The sequence below is a fragment of the Bradysia coprophila genome, unplaced genomic scaffold (genome assembly GCF_014529535.1).
Source record: "Bradysia coprophila strain Holo2 unplaced genomic scaffold, BU_Bcop_v1 contig_390, whole genome shotgun sequence".
In the NCBI taxonomy this organism is placed as follows: Eukaryota; Metazoa; Arthropoda; class Insecta; order Diptera; family Sciaridae; genus Bradysia; species Bradysia coprophila.
The window spans coordinates 214,687-240,775 of NW_023503648.1; the positions used below are offsets into that span (position 1 = coordinate 214,687).

The window sequence follows — 26,089 nt, forward strand, 5'->3', positions numbered from 1 at the left end:
TCTCGAACGAAATTACATTTTTATTTCGTACAAAACAGAACTTAATTACCTGGCAGCGATTGGTTTGTTTTGTTTTGTTGTTCATTTGCTTAAAGAAATTTTTATTTTATTTTTTGCTCGCTCTCTCGATACAAAATTCGATTTATCTTCGGCCGAGACATGATCTTTTATTGTATGTAAATTCGTCGAGGTTGCCCATTAACCAATGATTAATTGGATTCGCTTGCAAATTATTAGATTTAAATCGGATTTGTTTGGATCGTCTTCATTCGAACTGTCGAGTTGTATGAACACAAACCCTGTCAGATGTTTTATGAGTTTTAAATGCCGTCTTGATCCCATAGTGAGTTAGTTAACACTGAAAGTCTTTTAGAAACGCCAGTTAAATTGCCACAGGTGTTCTGGAAAGTTGCTTACAAGCAATCCAATCATGAGTGGTACTCTAAATAGGGTACTGAAACTTGACAGTGTAAAACACTCTAAAACACTCTAAAACACCAATTTCATACAAAATAGTACTCTGTTTGGCAGCTACCTAGAATTCACTACAAGAGCTCATTTTCCTTAGCAGGGTCAAATTGGGTACCTAAAGACCCTTCGGGAAACCGAACTCTCATAAAATTTGAAAAAGGCCGATCAATTCAAATTTTTCATTAAAACGAGCCATCAGAACAGTCGGAGCGTTTGCTGCGACTGAGCCCCGTACAAACCCGTATATCTATTGCGTACGTGACCCTAGTGCGTCTGTCACCCTACTTTGACCGTAAGCCTATGCGCCGGTTAAAGTAGTTAAAGTAAAATTATTATGTAATGTGTACATCTTAGAAATTGTGCATAGCGCAATTACGAAGCCCCGTACGACGTTCCTTTCAAATAAAACAAAAGTTTCAAATAGCCCTAAAATTTTAATTTATTGAGTATAAATACACATAGGGCCTAGTATCGGCCTCAGTCCGAGGATCCAAATTTAATTTTTTTTTAACTACATTCTATTCGGCCTTTGATTACCTTCCAAATCAAACAAAAATTACGAAAAACGGATGAAATTTACTCGAGTTATATGTAAAATACACATAGGGCCCTAGTAGGGGCCTTAGTCCAAGGACCCAAATTTAATTTTTTTTCAACAACATTCTATTCGGCCTTTGATTACCTTCCAAATCAAACAAAAATTACGAAAAACGGATGAAATTTACTCGAGTTATATGTAAAATACACATAGGGCCCTAGTAGGGGCCTTAGTCCAAGGACCCAAATTTAAATTTTTTTTCAACAACTTTATTCGGCCTTTGATTACCTTCCAAATCAAACAAAAATTACGAAAAACGAATGAAATTTACTCGAGTTATATTTAAAATACACATAGGGCCCTAGTAGTGGCCTTAGTCCAAGGACCCAAATTTAATTTTTTTCAACAACATTCTATTCGGCCTTTGATTACCTTCCAAATGAAACAAAAATTACGAAAACGGATGAAATTTGCTCGAGTTATATGTAAATTACACATAGGGCCCTAGTAGCGGCCTTAGTCCAAGGACCCAAATTTAATTTTTTTTTCAACAACATTCTATTCGGCCTTTGATTACCTTCCAAAGGAAACAAAAATTACGAAAAACGGATGAAATTTGCTCGAGTTATATGTAAAATACACATAGGGCCCTAGTAGTGGCCTTAGTCCAAGGACCCAAATTTATTTTTTTTTTCAACAACTTTCTATTCGGCGTTCGATTACCTTCCAAATGAAACAAAAATTACGAAAAACGGATTAAATTTACTTGAGTTCTATGTAAAATACACATGGGGCCCTAGTAGCTTTTCACTTCTAAGGCCTTTACTCACGGTCCACTCACCCGATTTTAAAAAACTTTTTTTTCCTGGATTGGTATTGACAATACCTATCATTTGTTGTGTCATTTACATTTCCATCGTTTATTTTGCCATAAATATCACCAAAAGACCTTAAATCACTTAGGTGGCCCTAACTCACGAAGGGTAGACCCGAATATGCCCATCTTCGAACTTAGCCTCGGAAAAAAAAATTTTTGAAATCGGATTTGATTTACTCAAGATATCGACGTGACGGACAGACGGACAGACGGACAGACGGCCCAAAATTTTATTGCGGATTCGTCATCTATGAACATAGGCAAACACTTTGCCCTTACCGTCTGCTTCGAATTCCATCAATTACACACGGCATCGTAATCCTATAAGCCCCTTCGTACTTCGTACGGGGCTAAAAATGCAAATACACTTCGGGATACGCCCTAGTTCCCAGTTCGGCACTGTCTAATTTGCCTCAAATGATGCTGAAGTTGACTAAGAAAATCACTCGTCTCTAAATGTACCAAGTTGCTATAGTCGATTAGTTTGTTGCTCGGATTGACTATGAGGCCGTTTAAATTGACTTCTGACTGCTATAACTTCAACTGTCTGGAAGTGTTTCGAAATTGTCAGCTACAAATGGTATAAAGTCGAAAGTTTCGACTCGAAACTACACGAACAATTTTGCCTTCAAAAGATCGTCAATTGTGATGTAGCATAATTGTCGATCCCAACAACGTAAAATTGCGGAATTTTTACCAATAATTGGCAGCCAGCATTTCATGTCAGACTTAACGCCAAAATCGGTTACTCTTCGTGACTTAAGCTTCCAGGAATGAAAATAATGTTTTCCTCTCTGTAGCCTAATTTACCGATAATCGTACGTAAAACATAAAACGGACTTCCTAATCTATACATTTCCCGGTGGTTTTCCGGCGAAGGTTTGATTTCCCGGTAACCAAATTTTTGAGGTAACGAGGTTACCAAAATACCGCATTTTTACCTCGCCCGTATGCTTTATTCGATATGTCAGGTCAAATGTCAGGTTTAATTTTCAAACCAATTGGTCAGGTTTCATGTCGGATAATAATCCAGGTATAATCCATGGACACATGAACTTGAATTACCTGGTTAGTCCGGCATCTTCCGAGTTTTAACTCTGACGATTCAGCGCATTATTGAAGTAATTCAAATTCAATTTTTAAAACAAAATCGATTTGTAACAATGAAACGCAAAAGTTGTCCTAACAGGTGTGCCCTTAACAGCGACACGTTGTTTTACCGTACGAATCGACGAATTGTTTCAGGATTAAAATATAATTAATTCACCTTCGCACATTTTATGACGCAGACATTCACATAGCCATGACCGTGTAACTCAACAACATGAGAAAATGCATATAAAATTCAAAATGTAATTCAATACACAAAACTGTCCGAGTTGCAACTTTTTTGTTTTGTTTTGTTTAAATAAAATGCCACAAGAAATTGCACAATAAATGCGTGCTAGGTATTCGCAGTTCGCATATTTAATGCCATTGCCTTAAATGTAAGCACGTTGAGTATAATGTTTACGTGTGATGATAAATTGATTTTAATTTATTTAAAAAGACTACACAAAGTTGCGGAGGACAACATTTTTGGTCATCCACAGTACTTGATTTGTAGGTTCAATTTAATAAAAAAAAATAATTTTCTCAACTTCTGTTAATTCAAGAACATTTTTAATATAAAGCTGGAGCAATACGACGGCTAGATGCTCAAGAAATCTAAATAAATTTCTTAGTTAACAAAGGTCGTCACTCTGTACTTAGGCGAAAATTCGACTATTTTACCATAGCATTGCTTCTAGCATTAACACTCCGTTGACAGACGTCGAAAAGCCTTCAAATTTTGATAGAGCTATGCTTTAACACTTGCATGTTTAGGGTATGTTATCTCACAGCCATCTTGTTTCCAAACAATTTTTATGTTAATGCTAGGAGTAGTGCTATGGTATTACCAATGAAATGGCTTGTTAGTGTCAAGTGTTTTCGCTGAGTGAACATTTATTTAAGTTACAAATTTCATTATCAAATTCAAACTTCCAGTGAAATTAGATTTTCTGGTGAATTTTGCGACGCTAATTACCACAATGAAAACTCATTTAAACTCATTTGGCGTTAATTACCTAAGTAAAAGAGTGCCCGTAGCTAACGTTTAATCGACTGTTACCTTTTCGATCCAATTCATTGCAAAACCGATGTCAAGTTACCGAGTGCTTATATTGATTGAATGGTATTGAAAACGTACGGAAAGATGAAAATTTATTGTGTCTACCAGGGTCCACCAGGACCACATCTTAGAAAATGCTACTATGAAGGTGTTGGTCCCAAATCACGAATTGAATTTTAAAAATAATTTTCTTTTCATCAAGGGGCTATCGTGCCAGAGACGTTGAAAATTCGACGAAACTTTAATTTTCCATTCATCATTTGGGATACCAATTTTTACACCAATCGGAACTTTAGCCGAAATGTATCGGCTGACACTAATAGCCTACCCTTGTTAGTGGTTAGACCGACATTCATGCATGTACGCAATCGGTCGATGTACTGTGATTTGTATACAGCATGTGAGTATGCAATTTATTGATGGAAGTGTGGAACTGTAGGAACTTAAGAATGTTGGAGTTATACAATTCATACAACTCGTACATGAATCCAATGCTAGCCATCTCGACCACCTTTGTCATCTCGACCACCTTTGTCATCTCGACCACCTTTCTCATCTCGACCACCTTTGTCATCTTGACCTCCTTTGTCATCTTGACCACCTTTGTCATCTCGACCACCTTTGTCATCTCGACCACCTTTGTCATATCGACGACCTTTGTCATCTCGACCGCCTTTGTCATCTCGACCACCTTTGTCATATCGACGACCTTTGTCATCTCGACCATCTTTGTCATCTTGACCACCTTTGTCATCTTGACCACCTTTGTCATCTTGACCACCTTTGTCATAGAACAAGTTGTCATAGAACAAGTCTTTCTCTAATAAACGTTCAAAGTGTGAACATCTGAGTGTTCGACTTGAACGAGTTATATTAATTGTATAACTCCAACAAAGAAAACAATCGAACACATGAATTTCTTGCTAACCAAATTGAGTTCAGTAATAGTATACAGAATCTGTCAGTTTTCTGAATGTGTCCTTGCTAAATGTTCGAAATTATTCTAAAAAACAAAACTTTTTTGTTTGAAAAATGGCAACCTTCTGGAAACGTCACTGAAAATATAGTCACATTCTTAAGTTAAAGCTCATCTGTGTTAAATATGCCGTAACCGCCTCCGTCCGATGATGACAACAAACCGGATAATGTCTGTTGATTCTATTCAACATCCCGACTGTATCAAACAGTTTGAACAGTTTGTTGTTTCAATCGTCATAACGCCGAACCCGAACAACTTATACTGTTGAATTAGTCAGTGGTCCACAAATAGATGCTGTTCAATGGAATTTCTTTGTAATGCTCTCGTTGTTTCTTCGGTAGCAACAAAACATTTTTTTAGAAAGAAAATTAATTTTTTCAGCATAAATTTGAAAGATCAAAAAAAAACTTCAACCAACAGTCAAATGAAAATAACGAACGCATCAGAGTGTCGAATAGGATGTAAGCATTTTATGGAACTTAAAATTCCAGACACACTCATTTGTATGAATATAAGTAGCATAACAGAATGCAGATGTTCATTATTTTGGTGTAATAATTTCAAAATGAACATACCTTGCACTTGAAAAAAGAGCCGCATTGAAACGCAATCGACCTTAACTGTAAACTTATCGGCCGTAGTCGTACTCGAATAATAACTTTTCGTTCTAGAAGCGATTTACAAATTTGTTTTTACCACACTCTCAATGGTATTATGTTTTATGAAGTTAACTTCTACATTCGAAAGTGTTAGAAGATTCGCTGAGTTTTTATTTTGTCTCAACTGAGAACCTTTAAAACGTTTTTTTTTTGCGAAAATTATAGCACTCTAGCCCGTCAGTCGAGATACATCGTAGGATACTAACTCTATACGCTCATATTCTAACTCTATATTCAAATTCAACACCGACTCTGAGCCTTTTTCTTTCGGCGCTAAAGAAGAAACACTCCTACCCTACAAGCGGTTGAAGTTTTTATTTTTCATATCATCAATTACCTCAATTACCTTGTCTTGAGATGGGTTCTGTAAGAATTTTTGATTTTCAATTAAACCATTCAGTGCACTAGTATTCAGTATTCAGAGCACCTAGATTACGGAGTAAGTGCTCGAGAACTTATTCTAATAGTAATGGTAAACATAATTGGTCTCATTGGTGAGGGGTAGCTGGAGGAGACTCGTGCAAGTTCAAAAACGACGATTTTCGCTTCATGGGTGGAAGACAATTTTCTTTGAAATGAATCTTTGAACTTGAATCGTTAAGATAAGATAAGACCAGGTTCCCTAACACCAATGAAACTAATTTTTTGTATCATTACTATTCGAATCACAACCTCTACCTATTGTAACCCCAACAACTTCTCCAGAACTCACACAATAGCCTGGATGCCGTGACTCCTTTCGCACTGAACGTCATTCGGGAAACGGTGAAAATCAAAAAAAAATTGTAGAACCTTGTTCAAGGCACTGAGGGGTAATAGATAAATAGATTCGAGTTTTGGAAGGCTTCTTTAATTGAGAAGCAGGAATCCAGATTAAAAATCCTTTGTTCGCTACTCTCACTTCTATCAGAGAAATTTCCCTGTTTTCGACAAAAACTCGTTAAGGCACTTGGGGTTCGAAATAGCCGAAGGTGCGAGACCTGAGATTGGTGTAAAGTAGACAATCCTTAAGGGTATGTACACCAGTCTCAGGACTGATCTATTCTGAGGTGTGACTAATAATATCCAGAATATCAAAAGTCCTTTCAAATTCTATTCAAACTTTATTCAACCGCACTGTGTGCTAACATCAATTAATTTTTTGTTTTTAAGAGTAATTTGAGTTAATCACAAATAAGCAACAGCAAGCAATGTGAACCACACACAAAGCTAAGCAATTTACTGAAAAATCACAATTTATCCTAACTCTGGTTAATTGACAACTCTAAAAAAAATTAGCTCTCGGAGGCTATGTCTTCCAAGGAGTGACAAATTCTTCAAATTATCGCCAATTTTCAATTCACTTGAATTGCGATCGGTTATCTTATTTCAGCTACATAAGCGTAGAGATTCTCTACTAGAGAATGACATACATATACAAGTAATAAGTTCTTAATATAAATTTATTCAAGCAGCAGCATCGTAGCATATTTTACTCAAAAATTCCTGAGAACATCCCGAATTTCCGTCAGCATAATAAGAGAATTTTGATGTTAGGCCAAGAGGGGAGAGACAAGCTAACGGAATTTGGTGATGTTATCGATCATTGAAAGCGCAAAACGGTGAGAAAACACAAATCAGTCAAGCGAGGAAAAAACTGGTCAAAGAGGAGAATGCAGGAAGATTAGATGGATCTCACAAACCTATCAAATCAAAAGCAAACGAGTAAAAGCTGAAGTGAACATGCAATGGATGATAAAATGAAATGAATGAGCAAAACGAAAAATCCACACAACAAACAAAACCAAAAAAAAAAATCAATTTTCTTCTTCTTCTTCGTTCGTTTCTGTTAGCACACACGAGATGATCTGTTGATGATCTTAACAATCCTTACCGAATGTGTGATGCTACCATTTGTTTCAGTACCATTCGTACCGTTTTTATCAGGCAATGTACCTAATCCGCCGTTCTGTTCCAGAATGCGTTGTCTCGTTGCCAGCCGATCTAAGCTAGCCAAACGATACGAACCGCCGATTCCATCCTTTCCATGGTCGAAAAAAAATGATAAAAAACAGAAAAAAAATTATAAAAACGAAACATAAAAATTGGGTACAGAGTAGGTAGATGTTCAGCGGACAAGTTGTCGTTGACGACGACATAAAATATCAATTTTTCTCGAGAAATAAACCGTCCGTCCACTTAAAGGTCAATGACGAATTTATTTTCAGAGAAATGGGCTGTACTGAGTGTGTAGCTGATATTATTGTCGTAACACAATCCCCCTCGGATAACATTTCATTGAACAAAAACAATTATTTTCATCTTAACGATATTAGAGACGTAAACACACACACAATGTGTGTGCATGAGTGAATATTGAATTCAGTTTAGTGTTACGGTTAATTAAGCTTTTTGTCGAATTCGTGTAATCAACAGACGCGATATAATACATTTATGTGAGTCGTATCATAACAGCGAATCGATAAGATTATTAATGGTGTTGACTTATCGATGGATTTTATTGAATGTTTTACGGTGCAAGCAATCGAAGGTTTTATCCGAGTTCGAGTTTTTGTGTACGAGAGTGTGAGGCTTAATCACGGTGTACAGTGTATTGCTTTGCATCACTCGATTTATAAATTATTTGGAGCGGAAAATATCAGAGATGATGCAAATCGATCGGATAAAAATATAGTTAGAAAGGAACTACAACAACCTCAGGCATCATTACCATTTCTCGCATAAAAGAAGTGGTGGCATTTGGTGTGTCGAAGACAACGTTCATTGTGGTTGTGCCTCAAAAATGCATTCACTCTCTACAGTAGAGTTGCAGGCCCATTAATCGATGAAGAATTTTGTGATATCCGAAAGAGTTAATCTCACTGTCATTTGCTGAAGAATCTTGAAACATACTGCCGCGACAAATCTTTATTTTATGTTGAAAGATCTTTCCTGCAAATCTGGCTAAGTACCATCCGAGACTAAGTTACGTTACTGGTCAAAGTCACTTCATACAAAACTATCTCGATCGTTTTGTAGTACGCTTGGCTAAAGTCCAAAAGTGGCAAGGCAGTCGAGTTCAGTGGATTTCCATTGCACATGTCATTGCTACAACAGGTAACGCAGTCAAGACTTAAACTCTGAACATGTCGATTCTTCAATCTTAAATACTACTTGTACTGAAACATTGATGTGTGCAACAGAGACTGTAAAGCATGCCACGTTCTGACTATTTCCGAGTGTTCTACAAGCCGGTTAGGAAAGTTTTCTACGATCTCAATTTCACCTCTGTGTCGAACCTTGTCGGAAAATTTCTTTAACCCGGATTGGGCCCGGATTGGCCATCTAAGGGAACTAGCACAATGTTCGCACTTGTCATTCAAGGGAAATCAGCTTGTGTGCCACAACCACAATACCTCAAACGTTTGGTGATGAACGCGAATAAGAATTTTTTTAATTTCATTTCGCTTATAATTCACTAGAGATGTACGTGAAAAAGAATATGACTACCATCTATACGTTGGTTGTATCTTTGTCATATTGTCTGCATGCCTTGATGGGATGTTCCATTTTTGAAGTCTTTTAAGAATTAAATATTCGATCACTCATTTACCTCTCAGTTCGAAACAGTGGCAACTATGTACTTAACTATAATTAAATTGAATTTGTCGTTAAAATGATGAGAAACTTGTAGTCACAACGACTGAGTGATAGAGGCTAATGGGTTGGGTGTTGATTCATTGGAATAATAAAATAGTTTTAATTGTCGCATAAACGTTACACTCATTTTAGTGTCGTCTTCTCACATTAATTCGCAATAAATTAAGGTCCACTTAACTACACCCAACTGAGCATACCAAGTTTTCGCATAATTTTTTTGCAGGTAAACAAAACCCCTTACGCCGGCAAATTAATCGTCACATTTTATTGACCTATAAATATTGTCGTTGTGGGTGAAGCGTTATGAGGTGTATGAGGTATGTGTGTGAATGGGAAGTGTTTACCTGTGACAATAACCGATAATGTGACGTGCTTAAAAATGTACAGTTCTATGCACAGGAAATATGTCACCAGCAGTCGATGCAGCGCAATATGAATAAAATGTAACGAAATGTGAAATGATTTGAACGAGAGATGAAATTATTGATTTTGAAATGCGAAGCGAAACAATTGTGCACAAATATGGAAACTGAATGAAGTGAACGAGGAATGAAAAACGGAAATTATAAATTTGCAAATTATAATCTCGCATTATCGATAGATTCCTAAATGACTAAACAATTCAGTATGCCGCAAACAGTGTTCTCCTAATGACTTCATTCGAATGCAAACGGAAATGTGTAGTCGACGGAAAATTTCTTTTTTATTGGCAGTTCAAGTGGTTGTCTTGCTTGAATTGAATGTTGGTGGCATTTCATGTAGGTACTTTAACTTGCCAAAAACTTTGAAAATTTATAGGAAAAGTTTTCGGACTTTTTTCCAGCAAGAATCGATCTCGGGTAATCCTGTTATCTGTTATCAAGAACAATGACTACAACAATAAGTGATGAGCTCAGTCTAGTGTTCTTTTGTACAGCAAAGTGAATGTTAAAACTGGTGAAGTAATAGATTCACCATCAAATATTCTGCTGGGTGTTGCATTTAACAATTAAAGTAGAAGATTTAATGACTATTGTACAGGAAAGTGAATGTTAAAACTGGTGAAGTAATAGATTCACCATCAAATATTCTGCTGGGTGTTGCATTTAACAATTGAAGTAGAAGATTTAATGACTGTTGTAGTTGCTGGATGACAATTTTTTTATTTGTCAGTAAAAGTATCACCTTTTCATACATCAACAAGTGAGCATTTGATAGTAACAAAAGTAATTTCACTTGGAGTGCCAGATAAGAGATCTAAATTCTCTCAGAGATTTGATTTCTCTCGGTGATTGATATTGTTGTTGGTATAATTGGCGACCACAAAAGTTGTTTAAAATTGAGCTCAAGAAAAATTGGGTCACGGGCGCGCTATGCTAACGCGTGTGTCTATGATTGGTCTTTGTAAATTAGTGAAGAGAAATAAAACTTTTTCGTAAACACAAAGCCGTGGAAACCTTTGAGAAGCTACACAGAATTTCTTCCATTTTTTTGATTCAATTCAACAAGACTATTAAAGCTATAAAATGCATGATCTCTAAGCGTTGCTAGTTCTGTTTAAACTATAAAATGCCTAAATGAAATAGAAAATTGTTTTAAACATAAACCACTTGAACAGAATTGAAAAACCCCAAAAATTAGGAACAACAACAAACTCCCCCACAACATATGGACGTTCACATTGTCAGACGAGAATAATGTACCTTCTCCCGTTCAGCTCTATCAATTTTGCCAGCGAATTCGTTGCGATCTCGGTCGACCTTACTAAAACTAGATGAATACTTTGGCAATGTTGGCGGTGGAATGGGTCGTGCAGCAATAGCCGGCTTCTCGTGGACTTTATTCACTCCGTGAATACCAGCCGTTGGTGTTGTGGCTGACGATGTAAAATTTGCCATATACGCGCCGGGCGATGACAGTACGGGTTTGGCTGGCGGAACTGGTGGTCCTTGTGTTTGATGTGAAGCAGGTGCACTCATTATTTTTACGGAATTTTCTCCTTTGTTTCTTAAATTAACTTTTAATTCGAAATCAGTTCTTTTGTCGAGATGCTTTGCATAGCATTTGGTCACTTTTACGGCAGAGTTGGCATGAACAACCGATTTGTTGTTAATGACGAATCACTAAACTTTTTGCATTGAATCAAATTCTTAATTCGTTGATTCCAATTAATTCACAGCTGGATTAGCATTTGTGGACAATTATTTATCGTTTCTTATGCACACACAGACCGCTCTACGAGATGCACTGCGGTTTCTTATTTATTTATTTATTTTAAAACGAAGTTCTTTCATTTAAAATTGAACTTTTAATTTAATTTATTTTTCTGTTTCATGTGAATGTGTTTCTCATACTGTTCCAGACACTCGGAGGTATACTCGTTTAATTGAAAACGTTCAGCAATCGTTCACTGATAGAATGGAAACACAAGCGCATTTCTTGTTGATAAATCTTGGAATGAAAATGAAAATTATTCGTCGTAAAATGACATGCTTGTTTTCAAGTGGTGGGAATAAATAGGAACTGTGTTGTGAACACAATGTATCGTATTGTATCGCTTATTTTGAGCATCGTTTACTGTGCCGATCTTATAGCGTTTCGAAGAATGGTTAAGACAGACGTTGAGTCGTTGAACTGGCCTGGGCCCCTGGGCGTATATAATCCGTGAGTTCGAATGCACAGAGTTGACTTAGTGATTTAAATAAATGAATTGAGTCTAGGTAAAAGAGGAATGACGAGGACATATAAATATGACGAGTAAAGATCTTCCAATCCAAAATTCTTTTGGGGTAGGTAGAGCTGTTACTGAGTTTGCACATATTGAAACTCAGGACTGGCTTAGCCCATGGGCACCTTGTCGCTGGGAGAATGAAGGGCGCTGAGAAATTGAGGCATTAAAACAATTTGAAACATGACTGTAAAGGTCTCGTTACAAATTATTTTGTGAGGTTCATTGCCCAGGGAGCTGTAAATGCTATTCCGAGCCTGCAAATTCTCGCATTGACTTGAAGATTTTAACACCATTTGAGCAGAGTCAATGCAGAGACTTAAACATTAAGTAACACTCGAAGCGATGGACATATGGTGCTGGTGACCCTGTAGCCCAGAAAAGAAGCTTGGACCGACTCCTGTTTTTTATCTCAGGCCAGTATTGTAAACATGAAATTTAAACAGCTTATTGACACAAACTCATTCAAACATTAAAAATCGAGCGATTGCAACTTTATCAAACAAGTGGGAAACAACCACACCACGATCCCCGAACAGCCACTCTCGGCGGGTATACGCAAACATAGTTTAACTCTTATATTACATAGGCTACACATTATTGCTGATGAACTCGGTCGAGTGTTATGATAACGAATTCCCGTCTATTCGACAAATTACTTTCGTTCTCAAACAAAGAAATGAATGCGCTTACGAGTGCAGGCATACACAATTGTCGATAGTATGAGCGAAAGCATTATGCGGCGGTTTCGGTTGAATATTAATTGAAATTAGTAATTGACCGTGTGTCGTTTTCGGGACGATAGAGTTATATGTGATCTGTCGGAGACGACAGTTTAGAGTCGACGATAATTTTACTAATTCCTCTTGATATGTTCAACAGACTACAGTTTCGAGATTCAATCATTTCAATCGATACCAACGCGCATTGCATGTATAAAAGCATGGCCTTTTATCGCTCTATTACAATGTATGGATGTGCTCCAGTAGTTTTATTCATTTCCATTTAAATGGAAGAGTGATTATTGATTGTTTTAATGAAATAATAAGCCGAAAAAAAAACAAGGCGGCGTTTTTGTTTGTTTTGATTGAGAATTCAATAGAGATTTTGAATTGGTTGTTCGTTTGCCAAATGCAAACTCATTTACGAGCATTTGTGTGATCAATATGGAAGTTGTCGTTGTGTGGTAACGGTTGGGCATGATTATTTGTTTAAATAATTGATTGATGAGTGCTTGGATTGAGAGACGTTTCAAGTTACACTTTTAGCGTTGCAGAAGTCTCGGTTGTGGTAAACTTAAACAATTTCGAAATTTGAATGGAATTTCAATTGTGCTAACTTCAAATTCAAATTTGGCGCCAAATTTTTTTGAATGAAATGTCAAATTTGTGGAATGTAAATAAGAACACAAAAGTTTGTTGCCTTTACAGAGCGATATTCGAGCATCTCTCTGGTCTCTGGTCAATCATTTGACTGAAATTTTAACTGAGTTCTCATTCAAAATTGGCGCTGAATTTACTCGAGCGAAAGGTGAACGTCAGTGAAATTTAGACATGATTTTGCTTCAGCTAGTTTTCAGCTGGTTATACGTCTTTATATGGTCTGACCACTACTACGCTCGTGCGTGGAAGTGTGGTTACACACGGCGCCGTACGAATCGAATTTCTTTTGTTATAAACGTCAAATTTGACAGAATAACAAAATAAATTCGAGACTTACGTCACTGTGTGTAGGGCCAGTATCAGCCGTATGAGTAGTATTGTTCGAAAGAGCTGATAAATAGCTGAAGTAAATTCATGTCTAAATTTCATTGACGTCGCCTGTATGAGTCGAGATGAGACGTTTAAAAGTACCATCAAAAAGTGATAGCTGGTGCGCCTGAATAATTATTTGACGAATATGGGACTCTTCTTAAACTGTAGCTATGGTGATGTGAGCAAACTGGATTCTACATCATAGGAATGCCTGAAATATGTACCGTCTTCTGAGAGATAAGACGTTAAGAAGTCACGTTGTATAGGTCCACGAGTTACTTTAAGCATAAGGTCGACCGTATTGGATGTAGGTCATTAGCTAGGCTAGGACGGGAAGATTTAATTGATTTGCTTAATGAAGGGGACTAAAAACAATGGAACACAAGAGACGGAAACCGATCGTACCAACCAGACAAATCAAAAACATTTGCAAGTGAAATTTGAGGTAAAGGAATTCACACCTTCGTTGACCAGAACTGAGCGAGAAATAATTGCCTCCCCTAATTCTCAGAATTGTTTTGTATGCGAAACGGCAGTAAATTTTGTTAATTAAATTATATGAAAGCGTCACGCATACACTTTGAATAGTGTTGTTCTTCTGTTCAACAAATTTAATAAAAATTGAATTAGCAACGCCCCACATTTCACAGTCGTAAAAATGAACAACCGTTTCGTTCACTTTACTTTCAAATCAAATCCCCTAAAGTAAAAAAATAAAAATAAAATTGTTGGACTCAATCGTGCGCCTTCATTAACTCACTAGACCTCTTTGTCAACAACCCCCTTGGTTACAGAGCGACATTCATATTAAAATACAACGAAAGGAAGGAAAAAAAAAGCAGCTCTGGCCGGAATGTGTGTCAGTTCAGTTCGTTTGCTAATGGAAATGGTATGACTCAGTCATGCATCGTAAAATTAAAAAAAAAAGAAAAGAAAAAAATTCCACCCTTACGAGATACCCCGTTCAAGAGCAATATTTCGAACGATTCTGCCACACTTCTTCGTCTTTGGAGAGTAAAAACACTCTTAACAACAACATTTTCCCCGTATGTAAAACAGAGAATGAGAGCGATGAAGAAAATGATAACGACACTGATGTCACCTAAAATGTCAAGCACATAATGAATATGCAGCAACGTACTGACAAGGACCGTGTATATACGTTACAATACGAACTAAAGAAAAATTTGTGTGCAGTGAATGGCTTACAACAAAAGTATTAGCTGGAAAGTGAAGTATATCACTTCAGGATTTGAATTGTGTCTTCATTGGGAACGCACGACTCCGATAGTGGCATACGGTTGGGATTTTTTTTTTAAATTTATTATTTACAACCAGCGTTGTTGGGACGTATTAAAATGAATACGATGAGGTTTTCGCATTACAATTTTTTTCTTCTGTGTGTACAATGGGAGTTCGTTAATGGTTTTAATGTGGTAGGTTGTAAATTTCATTTTGTTTATTTTTCGTTTATGTGTTTAGGTTTCAAGAGATATAAACGACTGCATATGAGAATCATCGTATTACTGAAGATGTTAAAAAACATGCATTGACTTGGGGTTTGGTTTTTTGGTTGAACAGTATTATGGAGATTGGGAGAGATGGAGAGAGAAAGAGCAAGAGATCTGGTTATATGTTAACACGGCGCAACGTAAGTGCACATATGGATGTTTGAGATGATTTTATTTTAAGAAATCAACGAAAAGGAAAATAAATTTTTATTTCAAGAAATATTGTCTCCGCGTTGCATCTCAATGCAGGAAATGCAATTAACATTAAGTTCAGCTATTAATCGCTGTTGCTAGTAATCTAAATGGTTTTGGTACACGCGTAATATCTGTACGCGTTGTACCGTGTGAAAGAGGTTGACACGAATTGATTGCTGGAAGAGGAACTCTGCAGGCTCGTACTGGCCGTGTGAGGCGACTTGGAAAATCACAAGTGCACACCTTCAGTAATTTTATTGAATTTACTATATTATCGCCCTTCAATAGAGCTTTTTGGTGCCGTTTCTTCGCCCTTCGCTCCTTTTTCTACGTTTCACAGGAGCTCGTTTTGATAGCCGGTCCGGCCCTGCAACTCTAGAACAATTTTCTTTTACAAAATCTGTATCGAGTCATTCTCACATTGCTGGCTTACTCTAGCTACTTATGGTGACGCGAAGGAGACCTAATTCAAATTATTCTTTTGTTAAAAGCTGTCAAATTTGACAGTAAGGAACATTTTGAATTATGCCTCTTTCGCGTCGCTGTGTACAGTTAGGGTTCACTGTACTAGTATTACCTAAAGGATTTGAATTTTCCAAATTGAGCATGAGCACCCTAAGAACATTCATACAAATTTACTGAAACATTTGCTGGGAGAGCACACTGACTCATCTCTAATAAAACTGGGGCATTCAATGTGTCGCTCGGTATCATTCTCGAAATTTTTCAATCCTTTCTTCAGTCACCTACTCACCTACACATACAAAGAAACTCTACCAGCCCTATTCCATCGACACACTGAACTGACATACATTTCCGCCTTGGAAGAATTTTCGATCCCTACAACGCATCCGCTTTATCGGAGTTTGAAAACAGCTGGAATTCAATTCCATTCATTCTCTGCCATTAAAATTTTGATATGAAAATGGGTCGTGTCTAGACGACCAACAACCAAATAAAAACTTCTGACCTTCTCAACTGGAACCGATGAAATGGAAACAATTTTTTTCCGGAATTGATAAGAATGCATAACTGATGATGCCACACATAGACTGATACCCGACCCACCCTAAATTCCAACATTGTGCACAGAGTAGAATATACATTTCAGTTGGAATGGAATGCAAAAGCAGAATCGAAAAAAAAATTGGTTAAAATGAAGAACAAAACACAGTCCTTATCCGCATGTGTGCCATGTTATCGCCGTGCAAACAAATCGAAACCAATAAAAATTTCACAATCGAAAACAATGTTTGGGAAAATCAGATTTTGGAATTTCATTTTCTCAGCCAGAAATTTGTGCGATGTGGGTGGAGGTTGAAGTAAATTTTAATAAATTGGACATTTGATAGATTGATAATGCGAAGGGAAAAGAACATACAGATCCCCACCCTCGATGTATAAACGTTTTCCCGAGCGAGTACCGTCACATTTTATAGCCAAGTTTTCTCTGCCAGCCGAAAAGACATTACTTCCAAATGGGAAATATCATAAAAAAAATGTTTTTTTTGGGGAGGGAAAATTCCTGTATTAAAACACATTACCCACCGAAGGGAAGAAAATTCAAAAATCGATATTTTGCACATACAACACACAATCGAATATATATATGAATGTAACCACCCGAAAATTACCACGGCTCTCCGTTCAAGGCGAATCAAATGAGTCATTTTGTTTCAGCCAAATCGAACGAAATGCATTGCAACAACTTTTCGCTGGTTGACTGTAAACAACTACCTCGGAAAGCTTTTCTGATTATCACAAAGGAACGGATTTTAGCTACAAATGCGCTCGCAAAGATTACAGAGACCGGCGGGTTTTTGTGTCATACACCGAACAGTGTTCAAGATACGCATACAAGACCACACAATACAAAAACGAAATGAAAAGAAGAAAAAAAAAACGATATCCGCACTTCACAAACAGTATGTTCACTCGAAGCGTATTTATTCCGACAGAACTGATAACATTCGTATTTGCACTGGATAGTTTGCACATTCAATGCGTTACACAAATCACTTTATTTCTCTAATTTTAATGAATAAATATTTTGATTTACTCGTTACTAATTCACTCGATGGTAAATGCATAAACGTCCGCACCATGTCAAATAAATGCTTGCACTGAATATGATTTTTGTATAGTGTTGACCGATGTCAGACGAAGAGGAGTTTTTTTCCCTTGTGTGTGTGTGTGTATTTCTTCTCCTTCTCTGTTGTGTATTTTGCTACAGGGTGCACCGTCATTATTTTTGTGATTTTTCGCTTAACATATATGCTACTCGTAGGACTCGTAGTGACAGTCATGAAGTATGATTTTGCATAGAGTACGTTTGGTACGATTGCTAAAGTAGTTTTGTACAAACAGACTAATGCTAAGTAATCAACGCCGCATGGGGTAGAATGAACATTGACAGCTTGGTTCTATGGGAGAGAATTTGCATTAAAAAATCGGGAAGGTGTCATCTCTCTCACTCTTTCTCTCTACGTAATGTCAAGTACTTTTATCATTACTTTAGTTACTTTAGCAACTACGAGCACCCCACACATCAGTTAAAACTGTCAGAATACACATGGGTTCCGCTCTTATTGGACCGAATGGTCTAAATCTTATGGGATTACATCAGAGAAATTCTAAGTTGGTACGCATATGGCGAGATAGAAGGAATATGTGAATGACGGATGGCATCTATGAGAGAGAATTTGACCAATTTTGAATGAAATTCTCTCGCACGCTCCTCTTCCATAGGTTGCGATTTGGCAACGGACCAAATGCAACACCGAAAATTTACTGCTGTCTCGGGAAGAACGCAACGGAAACGACTGAAGAAGGCTAGACCACGCTAGTCTGAGACCGCCGTTGTTATTCGAGGTCGAAACAGTTTATTATTTGTCTGTACGTTAGCTTCACTCAAACCATGGGTAAGGGAAGCGTTTGTTGTTTTGTTGGATTTTATTAGATTAATGTTTAGAGGCATTTCAGCTGGGGGGTATTTTTAGGCATTCCAAACGTCCTGAACGCATCGTTTTGAAACTACACAGGATCTTCAATCAACAATAAATTTGAGCAATTTTGTTTCAATGTCTCGTTACGGCTTTCCAATAAATTCAAGAAAAGAATTTGCATTTTTGATTCTTCCACACGAGTGAAAGGAGTTAGTTTAATAGCCAAATGCGTACCAACTTATCATTTCTCTGTATTATATGGACTAAAGTACTTCAAGTTCGAGATGGACGATCTAGTCCATTTTGTCGAAGAAGTGCTTCACCCTTCGAGAAAATGAATGTGCTGATTTGATGGTGTTGTCACATAGAGTGTTCCAGTTCATTATAACACAATTGTGGTCCGCAGCCTCAGTTGTACGAAAACGGTGCGAACTGTTCGAACTGGAACAATCTATACAGTTCTCGAATGTCGTGTTATATGGACTTCCACTAAAAGGAACATCAGCTACATTCCACTGAAATCAGAGGTGTGGCGTTGTGCATATTATTTATAGTCGAAAAGTTGAACGAAGTTGCACATAATTTCAACGATGACAATAAAAAACAAAACGAAAAAAAAATCTCCTTTTCACGTGTCACCCTGTAACCTAGAACACCACACCTAAAAAGATGAAGGTAAATTTTACATCAATGGCAATACTTGTGAGTTTAACTCAACAATTTCACCACTCTGTGCACTGATATAGAGTTCCAGCTACACAACACACACCAGTTATCAGTGTGGTTTGAATATTTGTTTATTTTGCTTTATTCGATGGAATATCATTTATCAGAAATGTTTTTTGTATTTATATACAGTTCAAACGCATCATACATGTAGTATAAAACACTCGCACTCACCGCTCTTATAAGAATCAAATTTGTATTAGAATTTACGTGTGAATGTAGCGTAAAATACGGGAGGGATGAAGTTAGATGAATTTTGTTTTTAAGCTCAGTCCACTTACTAGGAACGGATACTTCTTTCATACTAAATCGCTTGAGTGAACTATCGATAACACTAAATTAGATCTGAGAAATTTCTAATCAAATTAACTGGAAGACGAGACAGAAATTCAGTTATTTCGAATACAACGAATACAACGCATGAGTGAGCGAATATACTCATTCTCTTCGCGCTTTATCAAGCTGCTGATACTTTCGAAGTTAATTTATTATAAAAACCGCTGTTGTTCTCATGACCACTCTAATTGATCTGAGGAAGGACCGAAAAATGTCGTGAAGGTAACAGCTTGCCGAATGCTTGCTCTTGTGAAATTCTAAGAGACAAAAAACTTGAATTCCTTTGATTTTATTGAAAGTTTGTAGGCAATATTGAAATATTTTCAATCTAAGGTATCTAAGGGATCATTCATAAAGTATGTCTGGTGTGAGGACTGTTTGCATTTCTTTCAATCCCGTGTTCAACAATAGGAGAGTGATGTTTAGAAACTAAGAAGAAATGTAATAGAGTTTTCCCATATTTTAGTACATTCTGTCATAAAATTACTGCTGTCACTGCGCTTATTTTTATGTGAACCAACTTCACTGCTGTGACATTTCATAGGAATGAATCAATGTGAAGTTGTTTCACAAAAAAATAGTCCAGTAAGAATGAAGTACTATAAAAAAATGTGACGCCTCTACAGGTTATACTCTTCAATGAGTATACAGAAGAGAAACGGGCAAGGTAGATTTAGTCCCATACACACCGAGAAAAAAATTATGAAATCTATTGTACTTTGACATTAAGTGGACGACGACGCATAATGACGTGGTTTTTTAATGTGAAAATTTTCTGCAGGTCAAAGATCTAAAGCATCAAAAGGACTAAGTGTCAATGAGAATAAATGTTTTATCAGAATTAAGTTCGTGAAGTACTAGATCGGTTCGATGATTAATGATTTCCTAAAAAAAGTAACATCTGAATAAATGATCGAATTGAAGAAACTCTGAACGACTTCAAGTCTTTGAAGAGCTAATATATGAAACAATATGTCTCTACAGCAATCAAAGTCTCCCTAATTCAATATACAAATGTAGCAACGTAGGGGAACGACGAACATATTTAAATTCAATGCTTAAAACATCCGACGTTTCTTCTCGTAAATGAACAAAATTTATTTTAAACAATTTTATCCATCAACGGTACGCCTACGAATCATTCTTCTAACTCTGGTTCTCATCGTTTACAGAAACAGATTTCATTCGATCATAATAGAATCATCGACTACTCTGCCTATTATACTGAACCTATGCCTATTTTGGGGAACTCCCTAAAAATCCCTAATTTATTTACGTCTCGTTTTATCTGTTCCTCTAAACAATAGATTGAAGTGCCTCCGTTGTTTTTATGGTCTATTTTTATGTTTGAGGTAAATCGACTATATTCGGATGGTATTTAAGAGAAACCAGAATTCAGGAATTTTCAGAAATTTAGGGAATTTTTGGGTAAATAATTGTATTAAAGACGATCATTGAAATCTTCGATAAAGAAATCTTACTTCAACAACAGATTGCAACTCATGATTTTGTTCAAACTACGAATGTTCTAACACCACAAATCATCTAAATCAAATGTTCTATCACACAAATTGTCCGAATACAATAACACCACCAACTAAATCCAATTTCAGGTCATCAACTCTACGTTTCTAAGCCATCTACAAAATTTATTATGCAACTCCCGAAACCGGACGTTCTTTAATTGTTGAAGTTATCGTTTGATTCATTCAATAAAATTAAACTTTTTGTTGTTGTTGCACTTAAATAGATAAAAGTAGGAGCTCACGTACAAGATAACAATCCAAAACATAGAAATGCCGATGGATATCATCACCGTTTTGATTTGATAGAATTTTGTATTTGGACTATTATACCGGTATCTGATCGATAATTGAATTGTAATGGTGGAGTGTGTTATGATTATATTATAAATTATGATTGTTAATGGTCTGTGCGTTGTTGTGCTATATGTTTTCTAATAATTTAACTAAATCTTAATCTCGTTACCAATTTGCTGCGTATTATTACAAAAACAAATAAGCAATAAAAGAAATTGTTTCACGCGTAACTAATGTGATATATATCTGACCATCAATGTGTTTTTATGGAATGGCGTAACTGTTAAATTTATTAATTTTAAAACGAAAATAATAAACAAAGTGCAGGTTCGAGTTACGAATTTAGATGAGATGAGTGTATACGTTATTTTAAACGGCTGAAAAACTAGCACCAACCAATTTTAATCAGTCAAAATAAAAACTTAGCCGAAAATAGTTACAAGCGAAAAAATATAATTAAAGATTAAAAAACCAAAAAAACAAAAAAAAACAAAATTATACTTACAGCTGGATGGATCGGTGATGGTACGTGAAGAAATCCAAATTAAAAATGAAACCGGAAAAGGAACACAAAAAAGAAAGAAAAAAAAACAAAATTAATAAAATGAAAGATGAATTTGAAATGATTTTGTTTTGGTCGAATGTAAATAAACTTTGCATTTGCGATTTTATAGACTGCAGATGACTCAGATAATTCCGGATACAAAAGGGCGCATCGGGCAAAGAGACTGAATGTCCGCATTTAGTCCTTTTATCTGTAATGTCAAAATATTCATAATAGACTATTATGATCAGAGCGAGAAAACCGAAGACTAGTTAATTTATAACTTGCCTTGGGGTACTCGTCAAAATATTTCTTTCTCTCTCATCATAATAGTCTATTGGTATCCCTGTTTCAGTCTGGATCGAGTAAATTTACACACTGACAGATCCGCTGACAGCTACACATGTCAGTGCGTAAATTGACGAGTTCGTACGCAAGTCTAATATTTACGCAGGAATTCTATTGGTTTTGGGCACATGATGTGTTGCCGACCTCGCTTCGCTCGCATCGGCAATCTCACATCTAGTTCGTAAAACAAACAAATTTACCAACTAGTTAGCGAAATAGCTATTTAAACTAGTTTGCGATGAAAAATAATCGTTTTAGCAGTGACTAATAAAATAAGGATTTTTTTTTGGGTCGCATCTTGTCAGGGGCCTATGTTTTTGTACTCAAGGGCCCAAAATTTCATTTGTAAGACAAAACTTAAAATAGGTTTCGTGGGAGTAGTTACACACTTCATTTTAATTATGTTCCTCCCTGGGATTCCTGGTTCGAAGAATTGATCAACGAATTTTCCTAATTTGAGATATCATTCCATAATCGGTCTCAAATCGATGTCGTTTTTGGATTTATTTCAATTATTAAGATTCTCTCAAGTTTTAGAATTTTTCCGGTTACAACTCTCAGAAACATATCAAAAAATACGAAATGGAACGATTAAAATCAAAATTTCAGAGAATTCTGGCTGTTCGCACAAATACACACAAATCAAAATTGGAATGAAAGACGTGATGAGCTAGGTCCGTATGTCAGGGATAGTTGAGGTCACTTCCTTCTCAGCTCCACCCCTAACTTCCAAGTTCATTTATTGTTGATATTTTTTAAAAACTCCAAAAGTTGGGATTTTTTCCCCTAAAAGAACTGCTCCACCCCATACACTACATAGCCTCTACTAACGACCATAATTTCAGATAAATGCGCCTTAGTGCAGACCATTCTTTCGCGATTTCTACCGTGAAAACGGAGTTATATCGATAGATCTTACAGACGTAACCTCACTTAAGTTTCGTTAAATGTTTCGTTCATTCATTCATTGCATTTCAGATTCGTTCATTTGATCACATTTCAAACGTCCTTGACGGTGATCTATAGATCATTTTCATGACCTTGTAAACGTCAGACACGATCCCAACTGTCAGACATGTCGAAAAATATCGAATGAATTGAACGAACGATTTTCATATAAAAATCAGTAAATTGAACGCAGTTAACGTCAATTGATTGAGGTTAAGGACTACTTGACGAAAAATTAAGTGGGGTTACGTTGACGAGTACCGTATAATGAAAATGATCTATACAACAAAAAAGTCGTTGCCAATTTTGGATTTGAGACTCGGTGTAATAACTCATTGCCACATTTGCCACGAGCAATATTATTTGTTCTAAATTAAAATTGTAATCAGCTGTGCAAATACGTGAAAGGTGTTTTTTCGCTATTGCGAAAAAAATAAAATTAACATCAATTAATTGGAGGGGTTTAGTTCGTTACAGAAAGGCTGAGAGTACAGTCTATTTGTGACCTGCTTTTTAACATCCACAAAATGTTTCCGTTTATTCCGCTTAAATTTTTGACACAAACTGTTTTCTGTTTGATCATCGTTCAGATGGTCAACAGTACCTGTGATGTCTATAATTCACTTGATTGGAGCAACGACGACATTAATTTCCAAGTAAGTTTAGTTTTCCAAACGTGCGGCATTTTAATGACAACTTTCTGACTTGCTAGAAAATAAGTGGACTTTACTCAGTGATTACAACTAGCTACCAAGCAAATTATGGCGCTTGTGAAGTTCATGGCATACAGCAAACACCAAATAATGCCATCCTTGACAAGTACAAGAAGACCGGGTAAGAACGCCGGATTCGTTAACACGTTTCGTCAAGTTTTCTACAACAAATGTTTCGTTGAAGGTCTCCTTGCTCCACGGTATATCGAAATCTCATCACCAAAACCACGAACGCATTTCAATTCAACTATTCCGGCGATGATTTGCAATGCATGCCGCGTAGCAATCACAGAACCGTTGACAATATGAAGATGAAGGTTCTACCGGATGGTGAATGTTTTTTCAAAGCATTCTGTTTACCCGATGGAACACCAGTGATCAATTTGCTGTGCCGAAACCCAGACACATTCTGGATTACCCAGCTTTTGAATCCGATTATAAATATTGTGTTGGCGTTGCTTGGCAATTCGCTCTATTACATTGATCAAAGTTGTTACAATCAAATTGTCAATAATCCATCCGATCTGGCCCTGTTGTTGGGTTCATAAAAGTAATCCAAATGTTACAAACAACTTACAATCAGTTGTTGTTCATTTTAATAAAATTGTTACCCACTATCTGATACGTCTTTTGAGCCTCAGGGCGTAGATTCTCGTAGCGTTCGTTACTTGACAGTTTATGCACGCAACTGTCAAGTTACAAATATTTGAAGTTACAAAAATCAGAGAAATGATAAGTTGGTACGCCTGTGGCGAGATAAAAGGAACATTGAAATGACAGTTGGCCTCTATGGTAGAGAATGTGAGAGAGTTACATACAAATTCTCTCACAATGTCTCTTATAGAAGCCAACTGTCATTCCAATGTTCCTTCTATCTCGCCAAAGACGTACCAACTTATCATTTCTCTGACAAAAATACAAGAATCGTGGCCCAGGTATTAAACTTGGCACTTTCGTTGTAAGCTGACAGTGCTATTAGCAAAATCACGATACGTCAAAAATATAGGGAAAAATGAGAGAGAAGAATGAGATGAATTTTCACAGAAAATTAACGCCATCTACAGTGTATCGGAAGTGAAAATTGGCATTTGAGCTGCATTTTAGTGGACGTCACTTTTCTATTGATCACGAGTTGTCATCAAAGCTGTATACTTTGGGGAGGTCACGCAGATGCAGATACGCGGGTTACACACCACGTTTCATACAAAAAATTCACCACGCCATACAAATTCAATTTTGGTGAATTTGTTTGTATGGAAAAGGTGTGTTCCCGCGTATCTTATAAAATGGCGATCTGCGTGACCTCCCCAAAGTATACAGTCTTGGTTGTCATGTCTCTCGTGTTTCCACATATTTTCGTATCGTCATGGTTGCTAAATAGTTTCGCCAGCTTGTACGACAATTGTCACTTGACAACAATAGTGGCAACACTATTAGCAAAGATCACAAATATATGGAAAAATGAGAGACATGACAACTCGTGACATTTGCTCATACTCATTTTCATAGAAAAGGGACGCCCTCTACAGTTCACCTCAAGTGCCAATTAGCAGCCAATTGGTAATCACGTTTATCTGCGCAATCGTACCAATGAATGATTTTATTTTACGTTACACCTCTGCACATGTAAAAACGACTGAAAATCGTGCAACACAAATAAAAAATGTAAGAGACCCATGAGTCAGTAACTTTACGATTTCCTTAACACATGACATTAAAACAAAGAAAATGCCGCAATGAAATGAAGTTGCTGTGCTTCATAGAAAAACAGAAGGCGCTTAAAGGCATAGTGAGATTTTCTTTCCAAAAAGAGCCTACTGTAATCGAATTTACAAAAAAAAACCATTTTCAAAAAAGTCATCAATCCCGTGGGATGTGATCGAAAAGTCAAAGTTCTGAAAGAACAGGTTAAAACACTCACGAAGGTGGTGACTTCATATTACAAATTCTGTGAAAGGTCCTTAGACGAACGCCTACATGTATTAGTGCAACATTTTACGTAAAATCGTACGAAATATACATCTTAGACAAACTGATGTTGGGAACATATTTTGCCGTACGAAATTCCGGTCTAGTAATGATTAGTCTAAGGAAAAGTCAACATGAAAATAATTTTTTATTTTGTTAAGTTGATTTCGTAATATGAAATCTGGAAGGGAAAGGGAGGTTTCAATTTAGAGCAGAGTGAGTCTAGACTCGAACCAAGTGTGATCTTCAGTCTTATTAT

General features: G+C 36.5%; 2 protein-coding genes across 24 annotated transcripts in view; one reads left to right on the plus strand and one right to left on the minus strand.

Annotated features, from left to right (window-relative positions):
- LOC119082140 (septin-7-like) overlaps nt 1–26,089 on the minus strand; it is an 81,551-nt gene that overhangs the window by 21,907 nt on the left and 33,555 nt on the right. For 5 of the 23 annotated variants that reach the window (XR_005088583.1, XM_037191524.1, XM_037191523.1 and 2 more), the window contains exons 1-3: nt 17,542–17,684; nt 10,998–11,745; nt 7,550–7,696 (exon numbers count right to left, since the gene is read on the minus strand). The exons of 5 other annotated variants lie outside the window; for them this stretch is intronic. Coding sequence is in view for 12 of the 18 variants with exons in the window: in XM_037191524.1 (XP_037047419.1) it covers nt 7,550–7,696; nt 10,998–11,273 (423 nt within the window). In the remaining 6 variants the exon portion in view is untranslated. Of the gene's footprint in view, nt 1–7,549; nt 7,697–10,997; nt 11,746–17,397; nt 17,686–26,089 lie in introns of those variants that run through there. 13 more of the 23 variants (XR_005088588.1, XR_005088587.1, XM_037191528.1 and 10 more) reach the window with 7 other exon arrangements.
- Nucleotides 23,630–24,471, plus strand: LOC119082144. Its single transcript, XM_037191545.1, has 3 exons — nt 23,630–23,805; nt 23,862–23,983; nt 24,047–24,471. Exons 1-3 carry the CDS (start codon nt 23,677–23,679, stop codon nt 24,408–24,410), a joined length of 615 nt encoding a protein of 204 aa, XP_037047440.1. The 5' UTR covers nt 23,630–23,676; the 3' UTR covers nt 24,411–24,471.